The sequence below is a fragment of the Engystomops pustulosus genome, chromosome 2 (genome assembly GCF_040894005.1).
Source record: "Engystomops pustulosus chromosome 2, aEngPut4.maternal, whole genome shotgun sequence".
In the NCBI taxonomy this organism is placed as follows: domain Eukaryota; kingdom Metazoa; phylum Chordata; class Amphibia; order Anura; family Leptodactylidae; genus Engystomops; species Engystomops pustulosus.
This window is the reverse complement of record NC_092412.1, coordinates 109,256,905-109,277,430: the sequence shown is the minus strand read 5'-3', so window position 1 is coordinate 109,277,430 and position 20,526 is coordinate 109,256,905. Positions and strand designations below refer to the sequence as shown.

The 20,526-nt window shown below is 35.3% G+C and overlaps 1 protein-coding gene across 1 annotated transcript in view; it reads left to right on the top strand.

The window, feature by feature from the left end:
* Positions 1 to 19,772, top strand: part of TMEM47 (transmembrane protein 47) — an 89,256-nt gene extending 69,484 nt beyond the window's left edge. The window contains exon 3 of the mRNA XM_072135928.1: positions 14,035 to 19,772. Within this exon, the coding sequence (XP_071992029.1) occupies positions 14,035 to 14,213 (179 nt within the window). The 3' untranslated portion in view covers positions 14,214 to 19,772. The remainder of the gene's footprint in view (positions 1 to 14,034) is intronic.
* Positions 19,773 to 20,526: the final 754 nt, after the last annotated feature.

The following is a 20,526-nucleotide window of genomic DNA, read 5'->3' as shown; positions in this document are numbered from 1 at the left end:
ATATAAGATAAATATTTAGAATAAAACTTTCAGTTTCTCCCATTATTTTATATTTTTTATTATCTGAGATTGTGTATTTTTTCGCATTTTTTATACTGCTGCATAGTTACATAAAATATTACATTTTTATCAATTTCCATTTCACATATTTGACACCTTTATGGTAATATATAAGTGATATATTTTCAACTTTAGTACCATATGTAAGTATTGTGTTGAAAGCAAGTCTACTGAAATTATCACATTAGCAGTGCGTAGTTTTCTTGTAACTGCCCCTTTTTTAAAAACAATATCAGATTAATAGTCTGAAAATATAAGCAATTTTATTTTGCTTAATGTAACAGCTATGGGCAAACTAATTAAACTTAATAACAGGGTTTGCTGCAATTTAAAAGGCAACCTCATATAACCCAAGACTATCAAAAAGAAATCCTGCAGATTTCTACATACTGGAGATACATATACTGCTCTACTTAACTTGACATTTCTGTAGCTGACAGTATTTCTCATTTTATATTCACATATTTTCTGCTTTTGTTGTGACTTCTTTAACCACTTGAGACAGAGAAATGAATTTGTAAGTGCAAGCCCTTGAAGCAACAATGCCAAGCAGAACTGGCTCTAAAAATAGCCTTCTTCCTCCTTCCTACATAAAGAACATCCATTCATTCTTTTCTAGCTGCTTCCTAGACATTTCAAGTATTAATCACACTTATCCAGGATTGGCTTTATACTGCTTGGACAATGGATTTACACTGAGCTGTGATGTAATTCCTGAAAGAGTGGTAAATCAGCTGGTGCTGGTAATGTTTATTTGCATTTTGAATAAAATAAAATTGTATACAATGTTTCACTGCTATATGGGGTCCAGGATATAGAAAATATATCTGAAACATAAAATTAAAGCAAAATATAACATTTCCAGAACAACATGCAGTTACAGCTTAAAAGATTGACGCGTTTCGACGCTTGTGCGTCTTAGTCATGATCAGTTTCCATATTACTGTTCACTAAGCATTAAATTACCTGGAATCATGGCGTCATCCCAGGACTGCCCATAAAGGGGTGGATACTCCCCAATCACTCTCCAAATGACCTTAACCCTTGGTGAGCTAAACTTTACATAAACGTTACATTAAACTTTACGTAAACAAAATGTTTAAGTTAAAAACAGGAATTCTAAAAACAGAGGAAGAATTTAATGCTTAGTGAACAGTAATATAGAAACTGATCATGACTAAGATGCACAAGCGTCGAAACGCGTCGATCTTTTAATCTGTAACTTCATGTTGTTCCGGAGATGTGAACAAAGAGGAAGAAATTTATTTAAACCAAACCTGGTGGCTTCATGTGAGTGCTGAGATTCCTTGTACCTTTTGCGGTTTTGGGACCCGGCGGTGGTCTTTCCTTTTTCGTGCACCAAGGCTAATACCAGAGGACTGTGGACCATCACACTGTGGGGTGAGCTGAACACACACCTGTTAGGGTGCTATCTGCACATGTTTTTCTATAGTAAAATTGTTTTAGATGTACCTTTTGCCACCAAAACAGCATCTATGTAATAAGACCTTTTTTGCATCGCTGAACCCTGGCTTCCTATAGCAGGTGCCGTTGAAACAAAATAGTGTTATTAATTTTACTTGTCAGATGTGTATTGTGACTGACTTGTGTATATAGTATACAAACTCGGCTTATACTCAAGTTAAAAATATAGGTTTTACCAGGTTTTTGTGGTACAATTAGGGGCCTCGGCTTATACTTTGGTCGGCTTATACTCAACTATATACGGTAATTTTACAAATTAGCTTATTGTATAATTTGCTGCAAAAGCGTCATTTAAAAAATAATGTTCCTATAGATTCATATCCCATTATCTTATTGTTTATTCACTGGTCAATTACATTGCCAGTTACGTTAATGAAGATAATTACAGTCTCATAAAGGATCCAATCTACCTTTATATTAAAGGTTTAAGTGTTTTTTGTGTTGCCTGAGGAATCTTATAGCACGGCAATATCTCTTTCCAATCTGCTCTTAAACCTGTTTCTTTGCAGTACAATGACATTTTTTTTCCCTAAACTGTTTCATGGGAAATTCAATGATGAAAAGACACAAATGTCTGTTCTGCGGCATGTTCTTATTTCACACAGCATAAATAAATTCGGGTTTGTCCTTGAATGACTTGCTGACATGGATTGTTAGGTAATGAATTATATATTAAGTAAACCATGCTTAGTTATACGGATTGAGCATAGTCCACAATTTACAATTCTTTAGCCCAGGATTTGAAATCAGACAAGCAGAGTAATGTTCAATATGGAACTTTAGATAACCCTCAATTCTGTTCTAGTTCAGTTCATAAATATTCATAAATATTCTGTTATTTAACCCTTTTTCCTGTATACATGTATTTATTATCTCCAGTGATTAAGCAAGCCACATATCTAAGGTTATAAATTCCGTTCAGTGATCCAGCTAGGAATAGATGGACTAGACTTGTAGACTAATATTATATAAAACCTTGTGCATGTACATATAAGCTAATAACCAGGGGATGTTGAACGACTTTAACATCTAGTATAGTATGAAAACACTTATAATGACATTGGAATGTTGAATAGATAAAATTATCACAAACAAAAATGACCTGTAATTCATAATTCAGAGATGTTTTTTATATAAAAAAGAAGTAAATGGATCCTATACATACTTGTGCTTTGTATTGATATGCAGTCCTTCAAAAGCTGTAATAGCTATAAAACAGCAAGATATATACATGATGTCACTTAGTAAGCACTACAAGGCAGCTGGTGGTAAAATGTCTTCAATTATTCTTTGAACAAGCGCATGGTTGTCGTCTGTGCTTCTGATTAATTTCATTTGATATAAATCACTGCAGGTGCTCCTTAGCAAGAAAATTGATCTATATAAATCATTTGTTATTTACTCAACATCCAAATCCTCACTTGTTGTGATTGTAGCAAAACACAATCTTTTTCCACTTAAAAGCAAAATTGTTAAGGAACAACATAACTATATGATGTGCTAAACTCCACATCATTGTATATTTTGCTCAACATGTACTGTATTCCTTAGTAGGGCCTTAGAATAGTTCAGTTGAGTCCAATATTAGGCACAACTTTCAAAAAATCCCTGGGGGTCGGAGCTGGTGTTAGAAAAAGTATACATACTTTGCTCCAGCTCCCCGATCCTGTGCTCTCTCAAGCGTCATCCACAAGCACAGACGTGCAATACCATGCAGTTATACTTGGGATTATCGCAATAAAGCTTTGTTCATTAACTTAAACTTTTAGTGCCTGGATATTCTTTATACACTGCCCAGTTGCTGTTCTTACTGCTTGCCTTGCTTCTTGGCGTGTTCTGGCCCTCACTCACCATCCTACCCCTGGTCATCACCACCTGGTCAGTGCCTGAGTTTTTAAAGAGACATTACGTACACATCTAACCTGTCTCCCAGTTCAAAACTGTGATGAAAAAAAAGTAACCTCCACTGCTGGCCATTGAGCATTGTGGCTCTACTGATCCATGCATATGTGTGCTGTGTATTGGATTCTCCATTTTTTACCTAGTCTCTTTATCCTGACTCAGTTTCTGCTCCATGTGCCCCATAGTGACCTTAGTCTGATGCATATCTTCCTGTCCTGAACTCTGGCTTGTTCTCTGTACTCAGACTAATTGTCTTTGTCCTTGACCTTGGGCTTGTCACCTGGATTCTGCTTGATTTCTGTTTTGATCACAAATATTTGAAATATTGGACTGTTTGTAACTGTGTCTTCCGGACTCCTGGTGCTTTGCACCAGCGTCTACAGACCCACTTGGACCAGCAGATATTCATATCAAGACTTCCACCAAAGGTAGTGGCCTTATGATCCTTACACAGCAATGTCCAATGTACAGGGCATGGAAGACACCATAGCAACTAGTCACCATACTCCAACTCAGGGAGCACAATTAGAGACAGAGCTTGTAGAAAATTGAGATTACAGAAAATACCATACCCACTAAAAAGCAGTGTTATGGAGAGGGAAAGGGTGAGGAACACTCACCCATCCTCTCTCCTGCACCCAGCCATGTTTATTTTCTCTGAGAACTTAGGAAAACTAAAGAAGTCTTTGAAGAGGGTAGGGGCAAGCAGAGAAGTAGGCAAGACAGAAGCTGCTGAAGCAAATAAAATGTTTTTTTTTTATCACCTCTGTTGCTCAGTAGCATTAGTACAATACTATTGTAATGACAATCTCCCACAGATGTCTTCTCACAGTTTTTCATTCAGTTTTTATTTTAAAAAGCTCTAATCTTTTTTAGATCAATTAAAAAAAAGGAATTAGGGAGGGGGAATGAGGGAGTTGAGATAGAGGCTGGCTAAGTCATAGTTACCCGCAAGTAGGTTCTGTCAAACTGTCCACAAAAATGCAAGTATTTTACATTCTTTTTTATACTGTTTGAGAAAATCTGACCTCTTGTTCTGGCTATTAAATCACTTTGACAGGCAGTCCCCGGGTTACGAACAACATAGGTTCTGTAGGTTTGTTCTCAAGTTGAATTTGTATGTAACTGTATATTTTATAATTGTAACTCCAGACAAATTTTTTGGGGTCTCTTTGACAATTGGATTTAAAAATTTGTCATAAGAAGCAAGATTAACAATAAAGCTTAATTGTAGACACCATTGATAAATGTTATAGCTGTTTATTGTAGCCCAGGGCTAAAGTACAGTAAATTACCAATTACCAGTGGTCTGTTTGTAACTAGGGCACATCTGTAAGTCGGATGTTCTTAAGTAGGGGACATCTGTATGTGTAATCCTAGTAGCATAGTAGCAGTTAGATTTCACCATACAAAAATGTACTTGACCATTTAATGTAAGCTATTCTTAAGGAAATTAATTTATATATGGAAAGGCTTTGTTGGTTGTTGCCAAGGAGATTTTGGGGTCATAAAAGAAAATGCTACCATGCCTGAGATGTATTAATGATATTAGAGAGCAATATTTATCTGCAATATTTGCAGATAAATGTATTTATGCAAATATGTCATAGTTTATTAAGAATGAACACAGTTTCTTCTACTTATCTTTTGCTTTCCCGATAGAAAATCAAATGTCAGAAAGTGGCACAATACACTGCTAAGTGAAGAAATATTCAGTTTTATGCATGTTGAGCAAATGTGTATCTGTAAATGTATCTGTCCAGTGAAATTGTGTATTAAATGCATATTGTAATAAAAGACTGGTTATTTTCCTTGAAGGGATTACTAACATTGGCCTTTATCATGCCTGAAATGTTTTGGATTCACAGATTCAGAATATTTCTGTGTATATTCTCTTTTATGATGTTTCTGAAATAACATGATGCAATGTAACAAGGCAATTGCCAGTTACACATGGACAGCGATGATAAAATGAATTGATAAACATATCTTGATGCTTCCATGCTTTGGTTTAGCTAAATCTTTCTTAGCTTCTTTACACCAAGATGAATGCATTATACTTTAGATTAGTATCAATTGCTTACATTTTTTAGATTGGCTTCCAGCCCATGATTAAAAACATGTGTGCTAGAGTCTAACACCACAGCCATTTCCATTTCTGCATTTGCAATTTGTATTCTTCTCATTCGAAAGTCCACAACTTTTTAATTTACTGTCGAAAAGCATTGTGTTAAAGATTTGTAGTTTTTATTAAAAGGGACCCAACATATGAGATAATTACATTAATTTTTTTAGAAGATACTTGTTACTCATATTAGAGACTCCCAGCTGTCATTGACTGTCACTCCCAAATGATGTCTAGGGATGATGTCTGGAGATTAGGGACACAACCTTAAGGTGTATTCTTATCTGGGCATGGACATTTGAATTAATTCATCTGCCATATATATACATCTATGTCAATTTGATTCTGTTAAAAAAGTCTATATGTGTTAAGATAATATCCCATAAATGTTGCCATGTTATCCCTAAGAAAAATGATTGTTGTCCTTGATATGACCACCTCTGCTTCAGTCATATGACATAGCTGTGATCTACTGCATGTCCCACACACCCTGTGGTAATCAGGGGTGAACCAAGCCTTTCTGCTGTCTGAGGGTGACGCCCCCATATATGTGATATATCAGATACAGCATTAAAATAAGATACAGTGCGCCGCCATGTAGTATAAAATGCATACAGCATGCCGCAATGTAGTATAAAATGCATACAGAGTGCTGCCATGTAGTATAAAATGCATACAGCGTGCCGCCATGTAGTATAAAATGCATACAGCGTGCCGCCATGTAGTATAAAATGCATACAGCGTGCTGCCATGTAGTATTAAATGCATACAGCGTACCACCATGTAGTGTAAAATGCATACAGCGTACCACCATGTAGTGTAAAATGCATACAGAGTGCCGCCATGTAGTGTAAAATGCATATAGAGTGCCGCCATGTAGTATAAAATGCATACAGCGTGCCGCCATGTAGTATTAAATGCATACAGCATACCACCATGTAGTGTAAAATGCATACAGCGTGCTGCCGTGTAGTGTAAAATGAATACAGCGTGCGCCATGTGGTATAAAATAGATACAGTGCACCGCCATGTAGAGTTATATGCATACAGCGTTCCGCCATGTAGTATAAAACTAAAATTGACATGGCGCAGAAGCCCTGATAAATATCACCAATACTGCATAAAACATATATTCACACACATACAGTATATACAACATCTACACACATAATGAGTATACATACAGCAAAAACACATATATAAACAGTATATAGAGCAAATATACACACACATCTATACATACATACACACACACAAATCTATACATACATACATACATACACACACACACCTATATGTACATACATACACACTTATATACATAGAAGTTGTCTTACTTTTTTCTTTTTCTCTTGTTCTGGCAGGTTCGGCCTTGTCCTCTGGCATGGGGGGTGGGGGATGTTTGCCAGAGTTGGGGGGAATCGGAGCCAGGGGGTGGTGAGCCGGAGCAGAGAGCAGACAGCGTGGAGTGGAGCCTGGGGAGCGAATAGTGGAGACCGGAGACCAGAGAGCTGGGAGTGGAGAGCAGAGAGTGGAGACTGGGGAGCTGGGAGCGGTGACTGGGGAGCTGTGCCCACCGGTACCTGTACCCGCTGATGGATGGAAGTGCCAGCCGGGTGAATGTAGAGGGCAAGATGATGTGCAGGTTAGCGGGGTTATGTGTAGGCCAGCGACAGGTGAACGTGGCGGAAGCCCGACGACTCCCCCTGTCTCCACCAGGAGGTGCGCCGCCTGAGGCGAGAATCTCAACTCGCCTCATGGGAGGTGCACCCCTGGTGGTAATGAATGCTGAATCCTGGTGATTGGCCGCCTAAATAATGCATTTCTGGCCACTTCTGGAAGAGAACGGGGAGGTCATATCCAAGGACAGCTATCTAGTTTCTAAGGGACAACATGGCTACATATGGGAGTTATCTTCACAAAGGTACATTTTTAAATAACATACAATTGAAGAAATGTTATATATATACATGGCATATAAATAAAATTTTAATGTGAACACCCAAATGGGAATAGCCTTTTAAGGTGTGAAACTGTGTGAAACCCATGTCATTAAGGTGTAGCTTAATGCTATACTGTAACATACACCATATTTGGTGTTTAAAATTAGTTTTCAACTAAGACATTGCTGCTGAAATGTATTCCAGCAAATTAAAAAATACTGATAAAAACCTAGCTGTTTCCTCTAGGTCCTCCATAAGGACCATTTAAGTACCAATAATTTTCCTCAGATTTACCATTCATGGTTCGACCATCACTGAGGTTAGTGGTTTAACCATTGATGGCCTACTCCACAACTAATCGATCAGACCTGCAGGGGAACTGATAGGTAAATAACTTTCTTCTCATTCTGTCATGCAGTCAAGCACCAACATATTTTTATCAGACAATCGCTTAAAACTGTTTTGTATGAATAATTAGCTTTTATTGCCTAGAATTAAGTGCATTGTAAATTTAAAAAGGGTTTTGAGCATTATATTACTATTGTCATATTGCTAACTTTTTTCAAAATATAAAAACATCTGAACTACAGAGATAAATTATCCATGTTTTATAGTGAGCACTTAAAAAAAAAGATTAGAATGCTCTATGCTCTCACCTTAACTACCCCAAAATGTAATTGATAAGTCATATCACAGTACTACAAACAGTAATAAAAAATATAAAAAAGCTTGTTCGAAAAGAGTTCTAGCTAAACAGTAAATGTACCTCAAAATGAGGCCATCACAGAAAACAAGCCTGCATGTAGCTTTCTCTTATGAAAATGAAAAGTTTATGAATAGAAAAAAAATATTAAAAATAGTCTGCACCATTATCAATTTTACTCCTCTCGGACTGCCCGCTGACTTTAGACGTCAGCTGGCACAGATCCATAGTTTGCAGCGACGTCTTTAAATGTGACCGTTGGATCTAAAGGGGTTAAACGGAGGTGCTGGGTCTAATTAGACCCAGTCCAGCTCTGATCAGAATCTTCACTCACAGGTGGCCATTTCCCTTGTAACTGAGGCTCTTATAGATGCCTCAGTTACAGGGGAACATGGCACACACCAGTTTTTGGTCTTTTCAAATGATTTTTATTTCAGTGAATATATCACATAGCAAAGCCTTCACCGTAGTGTATGCAAATACAAGAGTAATTTTTCACAGATCATAAATATTTAACACAACGTTTTGGTCATCTCGACCTTTGTCAAGTAGGATCTGACTTAAAGTAGAAACATATGAGATAAAGATAAGGCTATAGCATGTAGTATAAAGGGTGAGGAAGGTATAAATATTTACATATACAGGCGGTCCCCTACTTAAGGACACCCGACTTACAGACAACCCATAGTTACAGACGGACCCCTCTGCCCCATGTGACCTCTGGTGAAGCTCTCTGGATGCTTTACTATAGTCCCAGACTGCAATGATCAGCTGTAAGATGTCTGTAATGAAGCTTTATTGATAATTCTTGGTCCAATTACACCAAAAATTTTGAAACTCCAATTGTCACTGGGGCAAAAGAAAAAAAATTGTATAAAACTTCCATTATAAAATATACAGTTTCGACTTACATACAAATTCAACTTAAGAACAAACCTCCAGACCCTATCTTGTATGTAACCCGGGGACTGCCTGTATACATAACGTCCTGAATAGTAAGATTGCAGCAAAATCAAAATGGTATAAAGATCATCAAGAAATGTGACATAGCATAAGATGTAAAAGAGGCAGAGAGTAATAGGGGCATATTATATGGCTCAGGGTATTATATGTTAGAAACGGGTAGAGGTAAGGAGAGAGTGGTGGTAAAAGGATGTTAGAGGTAGAGGATACTAGGTAGAGGTAAAGGAGGAAGGGTCTGGGCAGATAAAGAGGGGATGGGCCAGGTATACTCACATAAGGAGCTTGTTAAGTGGAGAGATGGTGAGGCTGCCTCCGTGTATCACTGCGGTTCGGCTTAAATAGTGTCTGAGCGTCATATGGAGCGATGTGCGCATGACCGGAAGTGACGTCAGAATTGCCATAGCGACGGAACGCTTGAGGCAGAGAGAGACGTCAGCACATCGTGGTACCGGAAGTGGCACTGGTTGTGATGTGTCGCGTCTCTAGTAGCCCTGGAGATAGTAAAGGGGAGGTGTAAAAGCAGTTAAATTAGGGTAGCGATGAAATTCTCTACCTCTAACACCCATTTACCACCACTCTCTCCTTACCTCTACCCGTTTCTAACATATAATACCCTGAGCCATATAATATGCCCCTAGTACTCTCTGCCTCTTTTACATCTTATGCTATGTCAGCTTCACATTTCTTGATGATCTTTATACCAGGACGTTATGTATATATGTAAATATTTATAATATACCTTCCTCACCCTTTATACTACATGCTATAGCCTTATCTTTATCTCATATGTTTCTACTTTAGGTCAGATCCTACTTGACATAGGTTGAGATGACCGAAATGTTGTGTTAAATATTTATGATCTGTGAAAAATTACTCTTGTATTTGCATACACTACAGTGAAGGCTTTGCTATGTTATATATTTACTAAAATAAAAAACATTTGAAAAGACCAAAAACTGGTGTGTGCCATGTTCTCCATATATATTGAATGTGGATTGATAATCCTACATTGAGCACCACCCCCATATTAAGTGTGTGGTCACTACTGTTCTACGTGTCAGTTACAGGGGAAATCTTGTAAAGAATCAAAAATAGTAAAATTAGAAAAAAAAAAGAAGTGAAAATTTCGCACAGGGGTCTTTTATGACCTTGTGGGGGACATATAAAGTAAAAATACACACACACAAAATATTAATAAATATTCATTAAAATACAATTACATTTCACCATACAATTAAAAAAATGCTACACTACAAAAAGCATTGAGAAACCAAAGTTACCCTTCATTTGAAGGGAAGGAGGGCACAACTGAAATCACAGCACACTTGCAATTACAATAATAATCTTTATTAGTGCCAGAATATATAATAAAAATTACAAACTGTAAGACAAAATAGTGGTCCCAATGTAAGGGTGTCCACAAGATACAGTGCATAAATGGATGGTAAGACACGGAGACCAACAGAAACAGTCTGAACCCGGACAAAGTGGAAATAGTAAATGTGTACACTATAAGAGGAACTGGGCAGAGGCTGGCATAAAACCTGGATTCATTAATAATGTTCATTTTGAGTTAATTTGAAAATTAAAAAAATAAGCTATAAATTACAAAAAAGCATTTTTTCCACTTTTAGCCGCAAATAAAAATGAAAAAATGTTTAAGCTTTTTTACCTTTTTACCTAGCTTTATGTGTCCCCAAAAAAAGAAGCACTGCAAAAAAAATTTAAGGTAGCAGGCAAAAAAGTTATGGCACTTATGAAAATTTGCTAAAAATGCCTGATCACTAGAGCCTTTTCAAGGCGCTTCACTAAGTGGTTAAGGAATAGGTAAACAAAAAAATAGCATGTGTAGTATTTTGCTAACAAGAAAAGTCCCAAACAAGACAATTATGTTTAATGTGAACTTGCAGGTGTGAATAAAAAGCTGTCTTTAATAGATTTTACATGAAATGCTTTTGTGTCACTCAGTTCTTATCAGTCAGACTTATAATTTTCTCGTTCATGGTGAGTTTAAACCATGTTGACAGTCACAAGCCATGATAAATTTGTTTTTCAAGCGGTTTTAAAATGTTCCTCACAGTTGGATAGAGGTAACATGATTTTGTTTCTTTTATTACATTTCTCTTTTAATCCCAGTAAAGTACTCTTGGATTACCTCATATCATTAAAAATCCTATTTACAAGATTGCTTAGAAAATACTTTTTAACACTCATCTTTAGATATATGTTTCTGTGACCTTGGAACACCCTTGTACCCAGTTAGTTATTCAAACTTCAGAACTTAGAACAAGTGTACCATACAAACAGTGCCTCATTTAAGGTCACCTGGCTTACAGACATCCCCTATATATTTAGTTAAATATGCAAAATGTTAAAATTATACTTGTCTACAAATTAAAACATGATTGCGGGAAACAAACTTTACAACTACAACTATTACAATGTTCTCACTGAAAACAAAGGGGGAGATTTATCAGAATTGTCTAAGAGCACAACTGTTCTAGTTGCTCATGGTAACCAATCAGAGCTCAGCTTTCATTTTATAGACACCTGTGGGAAATGAAAGTTCAGCTCTGATTGGTTTCTATGGGAAACTAGAACAGTTTTACCTCAGACACTTCAGATAAATCTCCCCCTTTGTTTTCAGCGAGAACATTGTAAGTTGGTTTCCCATGTTGTAAAAGATCGAAACAATTGAGAAAGGGTTTTTTTTCCTTCAACCATATATATGTCTACATATTAAAACATAATTAACTAAATATATAGGGGAAAGTGTCCTTGGTCACTTAGGCCTCATGTACATGACCATGTGCAATTTCTAGGCAGCAAGGAACGGGTTGTGTTTCATTGCTTGCATCCTGTCTGATATTGGTGGGTGAGCCATTTGTGTGACTAGTTCACGACACACAGATACAGTTGCGTGTATCAGGACTTGTGAAGTTTTTAGCAGTTCTTCCTAGTAGATGAAAATTTTATACCAGAAACCTCAGTGTCACTTATTTCCCTAATAGAGCATTTGAATATTAGTCTTTTTACCAGTTTTTACGTGAAGATTATACTTAGCCTACTTTTTTGTGATGATGTGCTTATAGTTATGCCTCTTGTCTTTTGAAACATCAATCCTTCATTTTAAGCAAAAAGTTGAAATAAAATCGAGATTAATAAATTACATAGATGTCAGCATGTTACTCAATATAGAACTTTTATTACCTATAATAAGCACATGAAGAACTTTAGAGCTGATCAGTGAAGAAGTGAAAACTGATGTGGGACACTGGGAGATTACTTTAATACCCACAACTTCGGTAAGCTTCTTTAGATAACGCTGAGAAGCAGAGGAGTGAGTTATTAGAATGCCATATCAAATTAAAATCATATGTCAACATACAAGGAAAGTCAGAGCTTATCTATTTTAATCCATTCTGCATTGCAAAGTTCAGCTTCTGTAGGCCATAAGTATATTTTTTTCGATAAAAGTTTCCACTTCAGGTTGAGACTCGTTTTAGTTATAAAGTTTTTTGTCATCTTCTCAAATTTGAATTGAAAATAGTTGAGAACTTCAATAGAGCAATAATATGGCAAAACCAGACTGTCCAGACTTTACAACTTGGTTCATCGTGAATTCCTGCAATAAGATGCTGGATTTGTGGTAAATCATTGCTCACTAGGTTTTTAATGAAATATCGGGCCATTGTTACTGTTCTAGTTTAAATTGAGTAACAATTATTCATTGTAGATGATTATGAACTGGTAGTGATGTATTAAAAAGAATAAAGGATTGGCATTTGATATTATGAGACTAAGTAACCTGATGCATATATAGACAAAAAGCAAAAATGCTTCTTACCAACCTCTTTACTCATCCACAAGTAAGAGAAAATTCCTTATTTCATTCCATAATTGAAAATAGCCTAGAAAAATGTCATATGTGTTTAGTGGTTCAGGCTAAATACCTTTAGTCATAGCTTATACAATACTAATAATGGATTTGTCCAAAAACATATGAGGACCAATAATGATCAACTTATTTTGATGTATGTCACTTCCTATACAGCGCCAGAGAAATTCTATTAACACATGATCATTTGTAAAGCATATGTCAGATTAATTTGGTACAATAGATGAAAACATTGTGATCAAATCCTCTCTATAGAAGATACATCAGGAGTATTAGGTGCAGCCTTGAAAAACAACTTCATTGAAAAACATGGCAGAAACCACACTTCACTGCAATGGTAATGAAATGGTCAATAGACATGAACAAGAAGGGAATTGGAAAAGGAATCTTTGTGGGTTCTTAACCCTTTCAGTACCAATGGTCATTTATACCTGAATGTCTGTGTCATATTTTGCTTTTTTATGCATCTTAAATGAAGATATCTTTGGAACAGGTGACTAGTCCAAGACTACAGCACAAAATTGTTGGCTCACAAATTGTTACTTCACACCAAAAAATGTTGCACAATATTACACCTCAAAACAATCCCCATTTGCAGTGAAGCCAACATTTGTCATAAATACTGTATTAAACTATTACTAAATGTGCTATAAAGTATATACATTAGTCTAGTGTTGCATTGTTATGAGGAGTTTTGTCCCTTTATGTATTTTAGTCACTATTGTTGCTCATACACATGCAACCACGAGATGTTCTTTTAGTATAGCATTTTATAGATGTATTGTATATAGGATCTGTGTCACAACAAATGGACCTTGAACAAACTTGGGAACCTAAAGAGATAAAATGCTTTTTCTATTTATATAAAGTGTATTTATAATAGAAAATGTTGAAAGTTTACATTGTATAATATGTATTTGTATTAACACAAATGTTTGTTTTCTTTTGTTTTCAGTTGTCCTTCAAGTGTGTGGTCTTGTGCTTTATCCAATCAAATTCATTGAAACCGTCACGCTAAAAATATATCATGAATTCAACTGGGGCTATGGCTTGGCCTGGGGAGCAACAATATTTTCATTTGGAGGCGCAATTCTTTACTGTTTGAACCCGAAGAACTACGAGGACTATTACTAGCTGTCTGGAGAAACAATAGATTTACCTAAGTTTTTGTACCACCCTTTTCTAGAAGACACATGGAGCATCAAACAGTTAGCTTGATTAATTTGATCTCCCTATGCCTTTTGGCTGCCAATAATATAGCCAGCTTTACATCCATTCTAAGGAAAAAAAACTGCAGAATAAAGAAAGTTTAAAAGGTTAGAATAAGTGATATCAATAAAACTATATCTACTTGCTGCATTTTGTTCCAATATTAACTCGTTAGGTAAAGTAACAAAACTGCACAAGTGTAAGTACTGCTTAAATTGTATGAGGAAATGAATGTGGATATGGATGCCTGATTTTCCCTGGAATGCAACAGAAAGAGAAAAGAAGAATTATATTCCCATGTCATCCTGCTGAGATCACCCTTTTATTGGACTGCTGTGAAGTTACAGAGGGCAGAATAAACTTAGAATCAGAGTACACCAGTTGGAAGGTTTTACCGAATAGCCCTACACTGCTTGGCCACAATGACATCTGAAGGAACATACTTGTAACTAGTGGCTGAAATTCATCTTCACACAGAGTATTCAAAATGGACATCTGTTTTCCATGAAAATAAAATAAAACTAGATTTAGAAGCTTCTTTTGAACTGTGAATATGATAGTAGGATTATAGCTAAGCCTTCAAGGATAGCTGGAAGTTGTTAGCTTTTACCATTTTTTGATGTACCATTTTCCTAAAAGAATATATGTTAATATTCTTAAACCATATATAATTTATTAATTCAATTAGAGCACACTGTTTATAATTACTAGAAACCCCAATTTAGGCTTTAATGCTAATGAGAAAACTAACCATATCGTATCCTACCATTAAACCTTCTGAATGAATCAATTTTATGTTAGTACATGCTCTGCTTTTTCCAAATACACTTTAAAGAGATCTTTTCTAAGTGAATGTTCAAATCAGTAAATTTCGAAAAACATGAAAGCTAAATAGAGAACAAGTGTTGAGTTCACACCTGCCTTACCATTCACAGACTGAAAAAGACAGGTCCATCATGTGACATATAATGGGGGTAATGGGCTTTGCACACAATAACAAAATCTGAAATGGAGCTTCTAAACAGTTTTCAGACGTGAACTTGAATACTGTGCGCAAAAGTAAATAAAGATTGAGTCAATTTCATAAGACCTTAGTAAGTTCTGCTTTGACCATGTTTTCATTAGGAAATAATGTTGTAGAATGAGTCATTTACTTTAAGTGTAAATGAAAACCATTTTCTTAACTCTTTTGGAGTTAAGTTTTGTTTACGATAACCATATAAATCCTTATAATGTAAGGATTCATGTAAATTAATCAATCAGCGATAGGCAAATGAGCTAAACCATTCCCTGTCAGCAGCCTAATGTGTGTAGGGTACTCATTAAAAGTCAGAGTAGGATATCCCCATTTTTAGTATCCATATTAACTTTTTTGTCAAATTAGAATGGGTTGAAATTCCACCTTTATTGAATAGAACAAAAATTTCAAGTAATGATACAACATTTTATTTTAGTTGCTTTCCTATGCATTCTTTACATCTTTATAAAGTTGTTTAAAAACTGGATGCCTTGACAAATCAGTTTCATTATAGCTTTTGTACTCAAATTAACTCAACATTTTTCCTACTTGAAAAATTAATATATCTTTCTAATCATCAAAGGAAAACACAGAAATTAACAACTTCTGTAAATTTGAGGTTGAAGATGAATATAACTCTTGTTTGTCAAATGATTCTAAATAATGTATGTGATAAATATTAACATGAACCTGCCACCTGCTAGATTTATCGGGTGACAAGTGTCTGCTGCCTTACCTGAACATAAAATGAGATAGAGAGAGAGAAGCTGAGCTGTAATGTATATAGGTATATGTATTTCTGCAGGGGTTTTGAGTAAAGAGCTGCTTAAAGAGGACCTGTCACCCATAACAAAAGCTCTAGAAGCTGTTTACTAAAGTGTTACACTGATAGCGTTATTGAAAACCACCGATAACGCTAGCAAAGTACAATAGAAATGCTGGAGGCCTTGCCTCTTCCCAGGACCTCTCCACCCACTCCATAAGCCGACGGTGACTGCCGAGCGTCATGTGGCAGTCACCGCCCCTAGTCCCGCTCCATCATGAATACGTCATTTCTATACTTCACAGCAGTGTTTGCTAGCTCCTTGTGCTTTTCTTATGGGTGACAGGTCCTCTTTAAATCCTGAAAGGACTCCTAAGAGAAACAGTGTGAGTCTTGATTTCTCCACTGAGACACAGCTTCTAAAACATCTAAAAGCTGTCCGTTTCTGAAAGCAGTCAGTAATGCTGTGTGCATGGAATGAACAGCACTTTTACTGTCTTATTAGTCCTGGCAGGGTTTAATCTTAAACCTACTCTCAAATCCTGCTCAGAAGATATGGACCTTCCATCCTTCATATCTACCCTATGAACATTTAGGTAGGGCAACAGAAACTACCTGACACCTTGGCTTTAAGTAGAGTCCTTCCACATATATACTTATTATATTAGCTACCTATTTCTTTCTTTCAAAATAATTATTTTTTTTACCTCATAGATATATGGAAAATGTTTTATAAGAACTTCTGCCAAATAACTATCTGGTCATACATTATTTCAGCGTGTGTAGTCACTTATATTTGAACTTTTGTCATTTACAAATGAAATTTTGCAAACAAGGGCACAGTATGTTCTAGTTTACAGTCAATTAAATAACACAACATTGTAAAAGCCAATAAAAGCCTTTGGTCAAAGATCCCCAACAAATATTACTTCTGAAATGTCAATGAGGTCTCAAAAGATTTTACAATTTACATTGAGTTTGCAATATAAATTCAATTTTTGCACTAGAAAATCTAAAATTACATTATAGAGAATAACTTATCTCCAGATCTGACAACATTTCCCTTTAGTCTTTGGTTGCTTTCATTTTAGGCATAAGTAATAAAAACATTTCGGCATTGTCATCTGTAAAACTCATGAATAATATTATTTATTTAAGTTGTGGGGTGGCATCAAAAAGCCTCAGTACACATATACTTGTAGCAAATGTTATGTTTATTTTTTAGAAACACTTGTATCTGGAGGATGTGGGTTTGGAGGCTATGGTAAGTGTTATGCCATATATATCAAACATAGGCCAGATTTATATAAAGTGTCCTAAGGTTAGACAGTGCAGAGTTACACTAGACACTAGAGTGTCTAATGCTGAACCTTTTTGGCGCAAAATCATGCCCCCTTTTCACACACCACATTCGTTTTGTTGAACTAGTCGTAGGAGAGCCATAAAACTGTCTAAAACCCTTTATAAATGTTCAGGTTCAGTTTTTTAGTGCAAACTGCTAGAGAATTCTGTCATATAAAGATTAATAAATCTCCCATTGTTTCCCCCATGTTTCCTTTTATATGGGTCCCTAGATGAATAAGCACAGACTATTTTGACATTTTAGTCATGTTGTTGTACAGTAGGAATAACCAAATACAGAGACTATGGAAAAAATATAGGTTAAAATAGACAAAGCACATATAGCTATAGCTTAGCTTCTAGTTTCATACAATTAGCTTTTATTTTTGTGCCATTAAATACATGGGGCAAATACAGTGAAACGTTCACAAGAATATTGCATAATGTTATATATTGGAATGTTTATTTTTTGTAAAGATAGGGTAGCTAAAAAAAGAGTAAAAAACCCAATTAATATAGATTTTCTATCTACTTAAAATGATCTTAAACCATAACACTTATTTCCCTACATATAAAACAATAACAAAAGTAGTTAATGTGTAATGTGCTAAACTTTTATTAGTATTTAATCAGAATATTTATCTGGGAATTGAGTTGTGTTAGGTAATATTTTTTAACACATATTTATTAGCCCCTAAGAGAAGATATTGGAGGTCAAGGCAACATAAAGAACACTGTAATGTTACATAATGTTACAAAGTTACAAAGTTTATGCAGCTAAAAACCACTAGATGCTTACATTGTGCATTTGAGCTCCATTTGTGGGTTCACACAGAACTAGTTAAGGCTAGAGCAAATTATTCATTTCTATATTAGCATAGCTCACCCATTTAACATATTACTAAATATCTTTCACATACAGTATTGGCTGTAAAAGGCACTTTAGCAAAGCTATAGAAATAAATCTGATGTTACGAACTGCTATAAGAAATCTATAGATATGGGACGAGTATATAATATGAGATAGGACAGAGGACATAACTCTCACTACAAGATATATAGAGTAATTATGACCCTTTTCAAGGAATACTGGAAAAATATATTGCAATTCTGAGAAAGTGTTGTATGTGTAAAGGGTTGTAAGGATGATAAATATGTGTAAAATGTGTCAGATTTGTAGGATGTAGCAAATAGATTACACACTTCAGTCTTGTTTCTCGATTGCTTTTCTTATTGTAGCTTCACAATTATTATATTATACTATGTTAAATCAAACAAACCACAGTCAATTTACCTCACATCTGGGTAACATCTTATAGTTTTATATGTTGTTATCATAATTCATCTTCTGCTCATTGTTTACTTATACAGAGTTGTTTTATTCTCCTCTTTACTACTTACTGTCGTAGAGCCATTTTCAACTCCATTACACAGGAGAACAAAAAGCTATTAGGGAAAACTTCAAATTTCGATATAGACACAAATCATCAAATATTTTGTTGTTATAAATTCAAGGCATCATTCACTTAAATGCTTATAGCACTACTGTGTATCATTTTTTATAAAAAAAATTATAAATTATTCATATACCTGGTACATTTACTTAGTTTTTCAAGTAATATGGTACTTAATAAAATATAAAGTGAAGATAGTTTGTTTTTTAAACCTTCAATCTATGTGATATAGAGTCGAAAACATAAGGGAAGTAAGATATTTGGAAAAATGATAACTTGTTTTCGATTGAGGAAACCTAGATAGTATGCAAAGACAAGAGTGGCTGGTGAACCCCCCTATGTAACTACTGTTGTATCTTGACCTTTCAGCCACTGTATGTGCTACACTAGATTAGCTTTATGCTTCCTTGTAACTTTTCCAGTTGGTATGTTTATCGGTCTTGTTCTTGTTTTTGACAAAAAAATGAAAAATGATTTTTAGAGTTTAAAACACATCAGATTCTTAATTAGTTTTATACAGTTCATGCAAATTGTCACAAGTATGCCATCAGGGCTCCATAAATGATGAACATTTCTATGGCATGTTTATGTGCCAGTATTGCATATTCTGCTTTAAACTCTTGCACAACTATGTTCAAATTTTGTAAGTAAAGATAAAAATATAGAGAGAATTATGTGTTTAAAACTGATATATATACGGAATAGCATGTGACTGTATAATATTAAACATGCAATGAAATGACTGGTCAGTGAAGTCCAATCTTATATCTAGCAATGTAATTTATTCAGACTGTATTTTTGTACAGAACAGTACACACTAACCTATTGCCTCTGTGTTCTTTTAATGCCTAATACTGTGCCTAGAGATTTCATTTCTGTCTTTAAAATAAAATATATTTCAAGCTGTTTATTATTTGTGGGTTCATTTCTTTTATAAATTAGATATGATTTATTGATTTTTTTTTTTGTATTTTAATTGTTTTACTGGCTGTGAATATTTTTAGAAGAGCATAGAACATTTCTATGTTTAATTTCTGGGAATATAATTACTTAATATTTATCGTAGGAAAGGCGCTCTGTTTTGGATAATTAGCATAGGATCTAAGAAGATGGAACAATGAAATTCTTTGATTTACTGTAATTGGAGTGTCCTCCATATTTTATAACTCCAGTGGGTGGGATTTTTTGTAATTAAAGGTAGCCACATACATTAGATTAACTTACCAGGCCTCCCTAATGTACCCAGAGCAGACAGCGAATGCATATGGGGCATTGCAGAATAACATGCTTTGGGGATAAACCAAAAATCTTTTTTTACTGTTTTATGGTGATATCCATGAAGTAAAGATCATCTGTGTCTGTATAAGGAGTCAACCCCTTTCCTTCTGGTCCTCATCTGTTTTATGTTACCACCAATTGGACTCGCCAACTGACACAGTCTCTTTGGTGTGGCCATGATGCATTTAGAAATTAACCTACGGTCCCTTTTCACTCATGCTCAGTCATTTGTAGTAGTCACACACACTGTTGAGTATCAGATTGGAGTTTCTATCTCACAGATGCAGTCCCCAAAAGGAAATTATGTCTATTACACTTTACGTCAAGTTCCTTTCTAATAGATCAGACATTAATCCTTTTACCACCTCCACCAACTCTTTGCAC